Raw genomic sequence first — 13582 nt, forward strand, 5'->3', positions numbered from 1 at the left:
TGCACCCAGCCCAGATGGGGAGGGAGGGGGCTCAGCAGGATGCCTGAGGACCACGGGCCAGCATCTTTCCCTCCCTCCTCTGAACCCAGCACAGGCACCCATGAGGGTGAAAGCTGAGCCAGGCTCCGTGCTGGGCGGGACCGGCAGGGGCAGCAGTGTCCGGTTGCCAGCACGGGGTGGCCCCCGCAGATGCCTCTCGGCACACAGCTTCATTGCCATTCTCCACGCCTTGTAACTGGGCTCGGGCAACAGCCGGCTCTGGGGATGCTAATGACATGCTGATGGCAAATGAGGGAGCAAACCCAGCCGGGAGCTGATGGGGTATGGGGCAGCCGCGGTCCTGCATCCCTCCTAGCCATCGGTTATTGCATCCCATCCCACTGAGGGATCCTGCATCCCTCCCAGCCATCGGCTACTGCATCCCACCACGCCATAGGATCCTGCACCCACTCCACCACAGGATCCTGCATCCCACCCCACTGTGAGGTCCTGCCTGGGACCAGTCCCCCCACAAGCCCCTCTCTGCCCCATTCAGCATCCCCCACCATAGAGATACCCACGTCTTTGCCACGGATCTGGTCCTCAGTGAGCTGCACCTCGATGAGGGGCCGCACCGTCGTGAAGAGCTTCCACCAGGGCCAGTCCTTCACCCCCTTGTTCTTCTTGATGTTCTTCTGCACGCACCGGATGGCCAGATCCTGGATCTGGAATCACCACGGGGTCCGGCGTCAGTGGGACAAAGCAGGGTGGGTGCTCAGCACCCTGGCACGCTCCCCTTTGTTAGCATTTGGGCTAATTGCACCCGGCTCATCCGTTTGACTCTTCCCAGCCCCTCAATGCTCATCTCCCGGTGAGGAGCTGCCAAGATGCCTGCTTTACACCCTCTCTGCTGTTAAACGCAGGAGCCGATGCTCTGCTCCATCCCACCGCAGCGATGCCCAATGACTCCCCTCCGCCCCCCCGGTTCCCCCTGGCCCCCCACGGCTGGGCGGGCGCGGGGGGGGGGTGGAGGGGAGGCGAGAGGAGGAGGTGCTGGCCCAGGAGGCAGCAGAAAGGCTGCGCTGCCCATTTTAGGCGAAATTGTGCAGCAGAGCTGGGAGGGGAGAGCTGCTGGGACGAACCTTCCTCTTCTTGAAGTGCTGCCGTGCCAGGAAGCCCCTGCAAGCTGCCTGGAAGAGGGTGATGTTCCTGCTGGTCTGCGTATCCCGCTGCTCCTCCAGCCTGGCCAGCGATCCAGCCCGGAAAAACACCTGCGGGATGGGAGCAGGGTGAGATGCCGATGGGTGCCAGCATCCCTCCGGCTGCACCGGCTGCTGGGGATGCAGCTCTCCCCTCCGCAGCCTCCGGTCCTGTCCCGCCGTGGGGGTTTTATTCCCCAGACAAGAGGAATGTGGTAGGTGGGAGCAAACAGTGGTGCCCTTGTGCTGCCGTGCCACGCTGTGCCATGCCACGCCAGCCATCCCTGCCCACAGCCGGTGTCATCATACCCGGCTCAGACCCATGTGGTAGCTGCTCTTCTCCAGGTCCAGCGACTCCAGGAGCTCCTCCACTGCCTGCAGGGAGGGAGAGGTGTCAGGGCTGTGCTGGCAGCACCCTGGGGTGCAGCACTGGTCCCAGCACAGGCCACGTACCCGCTTCTCATCCACCACGATGTAGTTGCGCCCGTGCTTCTTGGTCAGGTGAGGGGCCAGGACGTCAAAGCGCCGCCTGAACTCCGCAAACACCATGTGGTCAGGGTACCCTGTGGGGAGCAAGGTGGGTGTAGGAGCAGCCAGGACACCCAGGGGATGGCCGGGGACAGCGCTATGGGCCCTGACTCGCTGGGGACCATCGTTTGGGAGAGCTGATGGTGTCACCCCACGTGGCACAAGCACGGAGAACCCCAACCCTCCCCGGGAGGCTCTCCTTGGCTGTGTCCTCCAGCCAGTTTGGCCAGGATCCATGGGGAAAGTGGCCGGATCCTGCCTCAGGGGAGCGCAGGGACACGTGTGTTGCTTGTGCAAGCAAACAGGCTCCTTCCTGAGCCGCAGCCAACTGCTGCATCGTGCTCACGGTGCCGAGCCTCCACCTCTTAATTAGTGACGGGGTACTGATGGGGATGCTGACCCCAGCACAGCGGCCATCGATCCCGGCGCCATCGATTCCCTATTGCAGCAGGAAGGGTCCGACCCCCAGGCACTAAACCCTTGGCTGGGCAGCCAGCCACGTGCATCGATAAATGCTCTGCTGAGCACGACCCGGAGGCCCTCGTCCCAGCGGGATTGGGGCTGGCTGCCAGCGGGAACGCTGCCAGGAGCCGGCGGCACCAGTGGAGACACCCTATTAAGGCCATGCCTGTCCCCAGCACAAGGGAGGGGGGACAGGACCACGGCGGGGGGGTTTGGAGTAATGGGATGTGCCAAAGGGGGTCCTGGGGTAGGGTTTGGCTCCGCACAGAGGGGACACATCCAGGATGCATGGATGGGGCACGCACCCCGCAGGGTGCCGCATCTCACCTTGGCGGTACATGCGGAGGGCATCGAGCAGGCGGGAGCCGCGGAGCTGGGCGCGCAGCAGGGGCACATGGAGCTGCATGAGCCCGGCCTCGCAGTGCTCCGGGGGCAGCTCCAGCTCGCTGCCGCTCACCCGCCGGCACGGCCCAGCACGGGGGTCCCCGCCGGCGCCCGCCGCCTTCGGCAGGAAGCAGTGCACAAAGTGCAGCTTGGACTTCTTGATGCTGTCGATGAGGGCGTCCTGTAGGCGTGGGAGAGGGAGGGGAGCGGTGACAGGCTGGACCTAGTGCTGCATCCATCAACCCCTCCATGGCATCCCTTCACTCACCACTTGCAGCTTGATCTGGATGCACAGGGACTTCTTCTTGACGGCGGCCACGCCGGTGGTGAAGGTCTTGCGCATGCTGGTGGCGCGGCGCAGGGCGAGCTGGGAGCCCCCTTCCAACCCTGCCACCGAGCCCGACAGCACCAGCGCTGAGCCACCACGGCCGGCAAACAGGCTGCTGATGACCTTCCTGTGGGGCACGGAGGGGATGTCACCCTCTAAACCACCTCTTACCCCACTGTGATCCCCCCCTTACCCCAGGACCAGACTCACTTCTGCGACTCCTGCAGCAGGATGGAGGCATTTTGGGTGGCTGGGTTGTGCTTGACGTAGTTGAGCCAGCCCGTGGCATCGTACTCAACCCAGTTGGTCCCCGAGCTGTGCCCCAGGAGGAAGTGCCGGGGCTTGTCACTGGGGAGCAGCGGGTTGTGCCCTGTAGGGAGACAGAGACATGGCACCGCTGGGCACAGCCCCAGGGACCAGCACTGATGCACTGCCCCGTGGTGCCGGGCTCCTCCTCACCTTTCTTGCCTCCTTCCTGGGGGCCGTAGTAGGAGAAGAGCCGCTCCAACAGGGTGTCCTCATTGCCACCCGGCTGCAGAGCCTCCTCCTCCAGCAGCCACAGCAGCCCCCGGGCCTCGTCCGTGCGTGCCAGTGACCGGACCTGCGGGTGACACCGTGCTTGGAGCCTATCCGGCACGCAGCATCCCTGCGGTGGGATGCAACCCTGGCTGCTGTCAGCACCAAAGAGAGGGCCCCTGCTTCATGGAGACCCAGCAGGGGAAGTGTCTGCAGCACTCGGGGCACTGCATGTGGTTGGGGTGGAAAACTCATTGCTCAGGTACCCATGGGCTGGAACCGGTGCATGGATGGTGCTTGCAGCCTCCTCCAGCAGGGACTGCAGCACCCCAGGGACTGGTGCACCCTGGGGACCAGAGCATTCAAGGGACTGGAGAACCCTGAGGACCCATAAACGCTGGGGACCTGAACACCTCGAGGACTGGTGCACCCCAGGGATCACCCATGATCTCTGCACCCTCCTGCCTGCAGCGCAGGCAGCTCCCAGAGCTAGTGGGGACACCGCACCAGTGGGTGCACCAGGGATGGGGGCTGCACACACGCTTGCAGATGTGCTCTCATAGCCAAGCATTCGGGACAGCCCCTCTCCTAACCCAAACTAGTGCCAAAAGGCCAAGAAAGCCGCTCATGGCTGCATCATGCCATGGTGTGACCAGATGGAAGTGCAGTGTGTGCTTACCAGTGCCTGGTGCGAGGGCTGGTCTACAGCAGCGACAGAGCTGGAGGAGCTGGGCTCAGCATCAGCCAGGGCAAGCTCAATGTTCTCCTGGTGAGGGGGAACAGAGGCTCAGTCAGTGACCATGCAGTGGGGAGGCAGTGATAGGGCTGGCAATTGGTCTCAATGGGGTGTAGGAAGGAAGCAGGACGCTCCCAGTGTCCCATTGCTTGCTGGGTGCCAAGGAGGGACCAGGACACATGGATGGGTCCCCCTGTGCTGTTGCACAAAGATGGAGCAGCGACAGTGATTTTCACCACCAGCACTACCCCATAGACTGGCACTCTGTCAAACAAAGCTGCCGGGATGGAGCTGGAGCTGCTAACAAAGGGATTGCCAGGAAGGGAGCTGTGGCTGCATAGAGCATCATCAGAGCTGCTTTGCTGGACTGGTCCAGAGCAACCACAGGGCAAGAAACCACAGGGGAAAGACACAGAGAGTGGGGAGGAGGTGATGGCAGCCCTGGGGGTGTCCCTGTCACCTCCTTGTAGCGCTCCAGCTCGCGGGCGAAGGTGCGCTGGTGGAACAGGAGCTGCAGGCGCTCCTGGGTGTAGTTGTGGCACAGCTCCTCGAAGGTGGCCCCTCGGCTCTGCCCCGACAGCTCCGGGTTCTGTGCCCCGGGGGTGTCCACCACCGTCACCGAGCACACCGAGTGCTGGCTTGACTTCAGTGCCCTGCGGGGACAAGGGGGCAAAGCGGGGTGACTGGGGGCTGTCCGGCCACCCCAGCACCTCCCCAGTCACCCAGTATGTACCTGTTGAGGAGGGAGATGAGGAGGGTGAAGAGCTCAGAGTACAAACCGGCCGCCATGCCCTCCAGGCACTCCAGGGCTGTCAGCTTGGGACCTGGCCAAGGCAATGCTTAATGTCCCCATACTGGTGTCCCCTGGGGGTGTCCCCCCCATCCCTCACCATACCTGTGCTGTTGTCCCCCAAGGGTGGGTCATCAGGGCCCTGTCGGAAGGAGGTGGATCTCTGCAGGGTGCCCTTGGGCTGGTGCTTGAAGATGGAGGAGGAGAGCTCCTCCAGGCTGCAGCCCAGCAGATAGGCAGCTTTCTGAGCCCACTCGTGCCGTGCAAACTGCTTCCTCCCGGCTGCAAGAGGGGAGAAGGGGGCTCAGCACCTGCCACAGCACCCACCCAAATGGGGGGCACCCCCAGCCAGCCCTGGGATGGGCTCAGATCCCCCAGAATAGGCTGGGAATGCTGTGCACAGAGGGAGCTGATGCAGGAGGGCTGGGAAGCGAGTTCTGGGGTCTGATTAGAGATGGGGGATGAACGGCTTCGTGCCTCTGCAGGGCTCAGCCCAGAGCCACGCTGTGGGTCACAGAGTGGGGTCACCCCTCAGTGCCACCACCCAGGGACCCCTGGGGCCTGTGAGGGGACGCATCCCTGCTCGGCCACATGCACTGAGCATCCCCCCTGCAATGGGGCAGGGCAGACACAAGCACAGGGATGCTGGGGAAGGGCACGTGAGGCGGGAGGAGGTTAATGGTGACACAACGGTTGGGAGGGGGAAACCAGAGACACACGGAGAACAAGACTTTACCTTCGTCGGCGTCTGCAGTGCAAAGGGGCAGCATGCACCATGCGAACAGAGACAGGGTTAGAAACACCGGCACAGCGGCACGGGGACGCCCTCACGCCACGCACATGCCAAGCACCCCAGGTCCCCAGGCACCGCTGCACTGAGAGCCTGCGACCCAGCACGGGGGCCCCTTCCCCTGTGAGCCCCAGCTGCAGCGGTGGGGAGCAGCCCAGCTCTGCCATGGGGAGCTGCTGATGGATCCAGCCCAAGTCTAAAGGAGCCAAGGAAATGGGGGCTTGGTGCGGCTGAGCTGGCAATGAGCATCCCCACGAGATGCAGCACAGAGCTGGGGCTGGGATGCTCTCCCTCAGCGGGATGCAGGGATGCTTCCCCCCCAAGCAGGATGTGGGGCTCCTCCCCCAGCAGACCCCCATGAGGAGGCTCCAGAGCTGCCCAAGCACGGCTGCAGCAGGGCCCTGCTGCCCTCTAGTGCCTTGGAGCACCCCAAGAGCCAGCACTGCACCACGCTGTGCCCTTGAGATCCTCCTGCTCTCTCTCTTCCCATCCCCAACTCATCCTTTTCCCCTGGTACAGCCACCAGCTCCAGGTGCCCATATGGGCTGTGCCATAGCCAGGCCCTCCTGTCACCATGCAGCACCACGGTGGGAAGGGGGAGAAGAGCAGCCCCATGAAACCACATTGCCCATCCCCAGGGATGAACAGTGAAGCTGGCACCCATCAGAGCAAGCCCTGCAGCCCGTGGTAAGCTCTGGGTGCTGGTGCCCACACCAACAATGGTACCAATAGGACTGGGTTGGGGGGCAGCAGGCAAAGATGGAGCTGCCAGGACCCAGCCGGGGATCAGGGCTGCTCCCAGCACACCAGCAGCATCCCAAGCCCCAAACCCAGCACCGCACGGCACCACCCGGAGCAGAGCCCCCCCATGGCTCCCATTACCGGCTCCATCTGCCAGCGGCTCTGCAGGAGGACAGGGGAGAGAGGTTATACTGGGAGCACTGGTACCCCCGACTCCCTCAGCCCCAGCCAGGCTCCTGGCCCCCCAACTTGTCACTGTCCCCAGGTGACACAGCCCGAACACCCCACTAGGATGGGGCTATTTACAAGGTGTGGTGATCACTCCGAGCCCATGCAGCCATCACCCCCAGCCTTGGCTCATCAATGCCTCCCAGCCCAGAGCAGCCCATTACCTTTCGTGGCCCCGGCAGCCCCCAGGTGATAAATGGCACCGAGGACGAGCCAGAAGGCTTTCTGCTCCTCACTGGAGATGCCCATCACCTTCATGGCAGCCTGCAGCTTGTTGAACTGCTGCGTGGCCTTCTGCTTCTCCTCTGGCTGTAAAAGCAACAGGAGCCATCAGTGTGGGAGCCTGGCTCTGCCTCCCCTGCAACCTCCCCAGGTAACCCCATGATCCCCCCCCATAGACCCCCATAGAGCCCCACAGCAGTGACCTTGGAGAGGGGCGCGATGCCAAAGACGTTGTTCTCTGCCAGGTGGTTGAAGTGAAGCTCAGTCCTAGGGGGATAAACACCAGGATTGGCTCCGTATGGGAGACCCCAGAGACCCCCCCAAAGCCAGGGCCATGGCCTCACCCCCCCAGCTCACCTCAGGGCACTGTCAGAGCAGGCCAGCAGGTAGTAGAAGACATTGAAGGTGGCCTCGTTGGCCGGGCGCTTGGCGACACGCAGCTTCTCCAGCAGCAGCGTCTGGTGGATGGGAGGGTTGGGAACCATCCCCAAGGACCAGCAAGGCTCCCACTAAGACCCAGCCCACCCCAGCCTCATTCTTACTGCCTGCCCAAGGTCCCTGCGGAGACATGAGGGTCTCCTGCCCATTGCAGGGCATTATGTGAGTGCAAACATCATCCAGCAACCCAGGAGCATCTCTCCTGGGGTGTCTGCTATTGCAGGAGCAAGAAGCGGCTCTCTGGCATTAGGGCCTCTGCTGTTATCACACCAGGACGGTGTTGGAAGGCAGAGAGCTGCTGATGCAGTGAGTGTGTGTTGGGGTGTGAACAAAGATGAGAGGAGGATGCCTGGCTGCTAAGCACTGCGAGCAGGAGGAAACACCTCGAGGATGGACCAGCTCCTGCACAATGGGGAGCTGCCCTGCTAAGGATGGACTGGGGGGGGCCACCCCGGCCCCCTCACCTGTACAGAGGCAGAGGCCACCTGCCCAGCCTGGTCGAAGTCCAGAGAGATGATCTGGGAGAAGCGAGTGGCGTTGCCATTCATGCCGGTGCTGCTATTGCCAAAAGCCTCCAGGACGGTGTAGAGAGCCTGCCACTTGTCCGCTGCGGGAAGAGGAGCGGGGTGCTGCGGTGCAGGGGCTGTGCAGCCAGAGACGGCACCGCCAGCCAGGCGAGTGCTGCCGCTCCTGTGCCATGCTCCGCGGTGACACAGTGAAAGCACAACGCGCGGCAACGCGTCCGGCCGCAGCGGGACCACAAAGCGAGAGGCATGCGGGGACCCTGCGGCACAACCGGGGACTCACCGGAGAAGACCTTTCCGGTGCTGCCGGCGATGGTGGCGAGGTACTGGACCAGGTGCTGGCAGTTGGTGGTTTTGCCGCTGCCGCTGGCACCCAGCAGCACCACAGCCTGGTCCTGGCGGCTCATGAGCATGCTGCGGTAAGCAGCCTGCGCCACCGCATAGATGTGCGGGGACGTGTCCTCCCTGCGGCACCCTTTGAACATGTGCATGACCTGGTGGGGACAGGGGGTGAGGGTCAGCACCCTGCTCCCTGTGCCCCTCTGCTGCCCCCCCATCAGCTGCAGATTCACCTTCTCGGAGTACATGGATGGGGAGCTCAGCGGGTTGATGATGACCATGGTGGGGCCGGCGTAGGTGTGCAGGAGGTTGCCCCCATAGCGCTGCCGCAGCGTGTGCAGGACGCTGGACTCGTTGAGGTAGAGGAGGCTGGCGAGGTCCTCAGCACGGTCACAGGAGGGGGGGTTCGCCTGGCAGCAAGGGGAAAAGGGGGGGCATCAGGTGGGGAATGCGGGGCTGTGCCACTGCTCCCCATCCTGTGGCCTTTTACCTTCTCCACGTCGTCCTCCTCCACCTCCAGAATGGCTCCATCGTGGTCCAGCTTCACCTTCACCTTGCCCTCGGGCAGGGGGCTGCCGTCCTCCGGCCGCAGCTGGCTGCCTGCAAGACGCATGGGATGCTCAGCAGCGCTGTGCCAGCAGCACCACGGGGACACCGCAGCCCTGGGAAGGACAGGGAGGGCTCCATGGCCCCGTGGCACCGGGCTGATTGCCCACTCACCCAAGGAGAAGCCGTCCCTGTGCACCAGCCACACCTTCTCGGTCTCATACCAGGCCTCCTCGGCTGCTATCTGCTCCTCTGTCTTCGCCTGTGGGACAGCGGGATGTGGGGTGATTGGGGTCGTTTACCCCACCTCCCATCTCACCCCGTCCCCATGTCTCTGGGGCTGAAGGAAGCAGCCCGGCCATGGGGCCATGTGCTGGGCAGCCACAAATCACTGCAAACCCCAGCTTGCCCAGTGCCCCTTGACCAGCAGGGCCCTGCCACAGACACGAAGCGATGGTGGCCCATGAGCACATCCACCATGGGCACCTTGGGCAAGCCTGGAGGAGCCAAACCCCCAAACCTCAGCCCATGGGGCAAGTGTCAGGATACAGGGACACCAGGGATGCTGTGGGGACATGGGGCATGCTGCACACTAGGGACACTGCTCAGACGTGACAGAGGGACACAGTGACGGCAGAGTTCCGCGGTGTGGGGAATGCCGGGCTGGCACTGCCAGCACAGCGGGAATGTCCCCCCCAACTGGGAGCAGGGTGAGCCCCAAAGCCAAACCTGAGCTGCAGCAGGGACGGCGCCAAAGGGGGCTGCCGGGGCATCATCCGCTTGACCCTGGTGAGGTCGAGAGATGGCGGTGAAGGCGAGAAGGGATGATCTCTGCCCCACACACAGCACGGGGAGCGGTGCCGTTAAGCGATGGGGGGCAAAGCACTGCTGTGCCAAAGCCTGCTCCTGTGCCACAGCCACCACTGTCACCAGTGGAGAGGCAGGTCCAGCGCAGTGTTGGGGACACACCAGGAAGGATGCTGGCCATGAGGCCATGCTGCCAAAGCCCTGGGAAGCCGCCGTGCCAACCTGGTGTAAGCTCCACCAGCGCTGGCTGCTTTGGCACGAGCTATGCTGGGTGCTCAGCTCTGCACCCCTGGGGCCAAGAGCACCCTCCCATGCCCCCTGGCTCCCTGGCACTGGGGAGAGGAACCCAGCCCCTGGCACCACGGAGCAGGGTGGGATGGGGAAAGCCTTACGCTCCAGCACGAGGCGCGGGCACAGACGCCAGCCCAGCGGCACACAGAGGATGGCAGGGGGTCGCTGGTGGAAGCAGGGGGCTCCTGAGGACAGGGGTACGGTACCTGGCTGGGTGCCGGGGTGGCAGGGTCCAGCTAGCGGCAGCGAGGAGGAAGAGAAAGGAGAAGAGAAGGGGTGAGAGGCAGAGAGCAGCAGAAGCACCGTGATGTGGCACGACCACAATCCCCATGTTACCACCTTGGCATCATCCCAGTGCCAGGTTGCCAAGGGGATGCCAGCAGCAGGGCACCGCAGCTCCCCATGGCCCAAACCCACCAGCAGCCCCTGTCATCCATCCCCTAGTGCCAGTGCCACCCAGCAGGGAGCCGTGATACTGGTGGCCAGGCGCAGGGTTACAGTCACCCCATACAGAGCACACAGCACGGATGCTGGCCATGCCTCCCCATCCCACATGGATGGCACGCGAGCACCAATGCCCCTGGAATTACAGTAGTGGTGAAGATCCTCTCCAGCCGGCGCTGTGCCTCCTCTGATGGGCTCAGCTGGGATGCGGGGCTGGGAGCTGCCTGGAGGCAGAGCACTGTTAGCACCAATCACAGCCTTGCAGCCCATCAGTGCTGGGAGGGTGGCACAGCCGGGGTACCATCAGGTACCCCCAGTGCCCAGGGACCCTGCTCCCCACTTCCCCACACACCTGCTGAGGGGGTACCGGGGCACTTTTCATGGGGATCGGCCGCTTCTCGCTGGGCTGCTGCTTCTTTTCCACATGAACCAGAGGGGAGACAAGGGGCATTGTGATGGGGTGACCGCAACGCACACAACTGCCCCGAAAAGTGACCCCCACCCTGCACCACACACCCCAAAAACCACTTCAAACCATGCGGGTGAGCTCACAGCACGGGCCGCACAGCCCCACACCGCTGCGTTAGAGCATCCCTCGCCGTGTGCGCGCACCGGTACCTTGTGCCTCTCCAGGGCGGTGGGTTTCAGAGCAGCCACCTTTGCCGGCTCTGCTTTCCCTGCCAGAGGATGCCCCAGAGGATCTGGCTTGGTTTCAGCACCGGGGGGCAGTGATGGCTTCGTGTCCCCCCCAACCGGCTCGGGGGACTTCTCCTGCCTGTCCCCCGGCCGGAGCCGTGTCCGGTGCTCTTTGGTTTTGCCCTTTGCCATGAGGGTTTTGAGCCCTGCTGAGATCTCATCCTTGGGTTCTGCCTTGAAGGGGGCTGTTGGCACGGCGGGGGGAGGCGGCGGGGCAGGAGGAGCCGGGATGGGCGCTCGGCCCATCTCCTCCTTCCTCGGGGGGGGCACCGGCTCAGGGCCTTTGGCATCACGCCCCGGTTCCTTGGCGCCGCCGGTGTCCTCCCCAGGCAGGACCTTGCGCACCACCTTGCGCACCACCCGCACCACCCTGCGGCGGGACAGCCCCTGCTCATCCTCCCCTTGCGCCTCCAGCCCGTTCACGGCTGCACCGTTCTGCACCGGCTCCGCGCTCTTCCCTTGCCCAGGGGGTGGCTCCGGGCTCTTCGGGGGTTCAGCTTGCAGGGGCTCAGGATTCGGGGCCGCATCCTTGGGGCTCTCTGACTGCAGCCACAATGATGCTGGTGTGAGGGGAGGTGCGGTGCCTCCACCGCACGCATCCGCCCTTTGGGTATGGTGGTACCCAGCGCTCTGTGCCCTGCCATGGGAACACAGCTCCCAGCCAGACCCCTTCCCCAGCCAGCCTACAGCATCGCCAGGGGGATGCTGAGCCCACAACCCAATATGATGCCCCCAGGACCCTCCATGATGTCCCCAAACCCTTACACAGGGTCTGTCCCCACCAAGGGCAAGCCCCATTCCCAGCACAGCTCCACCCTGCCCCTGCCCTTCAACACTTACAGCCCCATCCTCCTTCCCAGGTCTTTTCACAGCTAAAGACTTGTCCTCGTCCTTGACCTGAGGGTCACACAAACAAGAGGAGCCTGTTTGAGCCCTTTGTGGGGCCTCGCTGCCCGAAAAGCCACAGGGACCAGGAAAAGCCGTCGGGAGCATCACTCCATGCCATAGGGGCAGGAAAGCAAGAAACAGCCCTGATTTGCAGCCTGTTGCAGCCCTAGGATGAGGACATTTGTCCTTCCAGGCTTCCCAGGGACTGAAGCACAGAGATATGTCCTGGTTATCTCAAACCCCAGAAGTGGGAGAGGAAAGGACCCTGCCTGGTCCCCTCAATGCATGCAGGCAATGAGTGAGCCCGACACCACTCCCATGGGGGCTCTGTCTATCTGCCCGTCACCACATGGGTGTCACAGCACGTTTTAAGTGTCACCAGCTAATCACACCACGGGATGTGCCAAGCAGGATAACCAGGAGCATGCGGCAGGGTGGGCAACCAAACCCTCCCATGCCTCCGAGCTCCAGGGCTGGCCGGTGGCACCGAGGCGGCTCGCACTGTGTTAGGGGCTGCTCACAAAGGGGTTAGTGATGGTGTTAGTCACCATGGCCATGCTATGGTGAGGCCGGGGCAGTGCTGGCACTAAGGCAAACCGGTTGGCAGCGTGACCCGAACGCGGGGTGCAGGCAAACAGGCAAGGACTTCCCTTCTGCTCCCAGAACGCAAACCGGGATGAAAACGCCATGGCGATGTCTCATGGAGCCGCAGCCTGAGCTGGGGAGAGAGGGAGAGGTGAGACAGGGCCCGGGCAGCATGCAGGGTGGCAAACATGGCACATGGGGGGGTCTGGGACCACACGGCCCTGCTCTGCATAGGGAGGGCTCTAGGGACAGGCAGGCGGCCAGGCTGGGGCTGGGCAGCTCTCATTGTGCCAAATAAGCCCCTTGAGTCAGGCTGCAGGACCGTGCTCCGGTTTCCCCCCTGGGTAACCAAGCCCAACGGCAGTGAGCAAATGCCAGGGTGAGGAAAGGGATATTTTCTGCCCTGGGCACCCTGCTCACCCTGACAGCAGGGTTTATTCTGAGCCTGACCCCGTGCCAGCAGCCCGGCAGCCCCGGCACGGACCCATTGCCCCAGTTAGAGCCGTGCTCTGAAACCCAGGCAGGCTGTGCCTAGGGCTGCGGGGGAGAACTCCCTGTCCCAAGGCCAGCTATGGCACAGAGGAGAGCGCAGCCAAAACACCTCCCTGTGCGGGGGTACCTCAGCCCATCCCTGAGGGGGCCCCTTCACACCACAGCATGAACCATCAGTGCCCAGAGCCGCGCATGGGGGTCCCAAGAGGAACCTGCCTGTGATTTAGACCCCCCAAACCCCCTGCCCACCGCACTCCCACCTCCAAACTGCCCCAAAGACCCCAACACAGCACCGGTATGGGGGTCCCGGTGGGCACCACCAAAGCACCCCATGGATGGGTGCAGCAGGAAACCGTCCCCTCTGTGTCCCCCCAACACGGTGCTGGTGGCACCGGGGGTCCCCACCTTACCGCGAGGGTCGTGGTGAGCCGGGAGCGGGGTTTCCGCCGAGGCGAGCGCGGCACAGCCCGGTGCGAGGGGCCGGCGCGGGGACAGCTGGGCTGAGAGGGCCACCCTAAAAATAGCCTGAGGAATGTGAGGGCCCCGCCGGCGCGCGCAGCACACGCCGGGAGTGATGGGGGGGGACACGCGGGCAGCGGGGCCTCACCACCACCACCACCACCAGCACC

At 63.8% G+C, this 13582-nt stretch overlaps 1 protein-coding gene across 19 annotated transcripts in view; it reads right to left on the bottom strand.

The window, feature by feature from the left end:
• The window catches only part of MYO18A (myosin XVIIIA), a 33950-nt gene that overhangs the window by 12196 nt on the left and 8172 nt on the right, over positions 1-13582 (bottom strand). For 4 of the 19 annotated variants that reach the window (XM_061363505.1, XM_061363503.1, XM_061363489.1 and 1 more), the window contains exons 3-26: positions 9950-10084; positions 9480-9536; positions 8925-9012; positions 8695-8804; positions 8438-8614; positions 8149-8359; positions 7806-7948; positions 7261-7361; positions 7107-7170; positions 6846-6990; positions 6595-6615; positions 5659-5670; positions 5028-5204; positions 4866-4956; positions 4593-4785; positions 4076-4162; positions 3340-3481; positions 3091-3250; positions 2821-3007; positions 2496-2733; positions 1632-1741; positions 1488-1553; positions 1122-1250; positions 561-704 (exon numbers count right to left, since the gene is read on the bottom strand). In XM_061363505.1, the coding sequence (XP_061219489.1) occupies positions 561-704; positions 1122-1250; positions 1488-1553; positions 1632-1741; positions 2496-2733; positions 2821-3007; positions 3091-3250; positions 3340-3481; positions 4076-4162; positions 4593-4785; positions 4866-4956; positions 5028-5204; positions 5659-5670; positions 6595-6615; positions 6846-6990; positions 7107-7170; positions 7261-7361; positions 7806-7948; positions 8149-8359; positions 8438-8614; positions 8695-8804; positions 8925-9012; positions 9480-9536; positions 9950-10084 (2988 nt within the window). The remainder of the gene's footprint in view (positions 1-560; positions 705-1121; positions 1251-1487; positions 1554-1631; positions 1742-2495; positions 2734-2820; positions 3008-3090; positions 3251-3339; positions 3482-4075; positions 4163-4592; positions 4786-4865; positions 4957-5027; positions 5205-5658; positions 5671-6594; positions 6616-6845; positions 6991-7106; positions 7171-7260; positions 7362-7805; positions 7949-8148; positions 8360-8437; positions 8615-8694; positions 8805-8924; positions 9013-9479; positions 9537-9949; positions 10085-13582) is intronic. The other 15 variants (XM_061363504.1, XM_061363491.1, XM_061363487.1 and 12 more) reach the window with 10 other exon arrangements.

This window comes from Neopsephotus bourkii, unplaced genomic scaffold (assembly GCF_033783945.1).
Source record: "Neopsephotus bourkii isolate Nb327-2 ecotype Australia unplaced genomic scaffold, CSIRO-AGI_Nbou_v1 NB_1154, whole genome shotgun sequence".
Lineage (NCBI taxonomy): Eukaryota > Metazoa > Chordata > Aves > Psittaciformes > Psittacidae > Neopsephotus > Neopsephotus bourkii.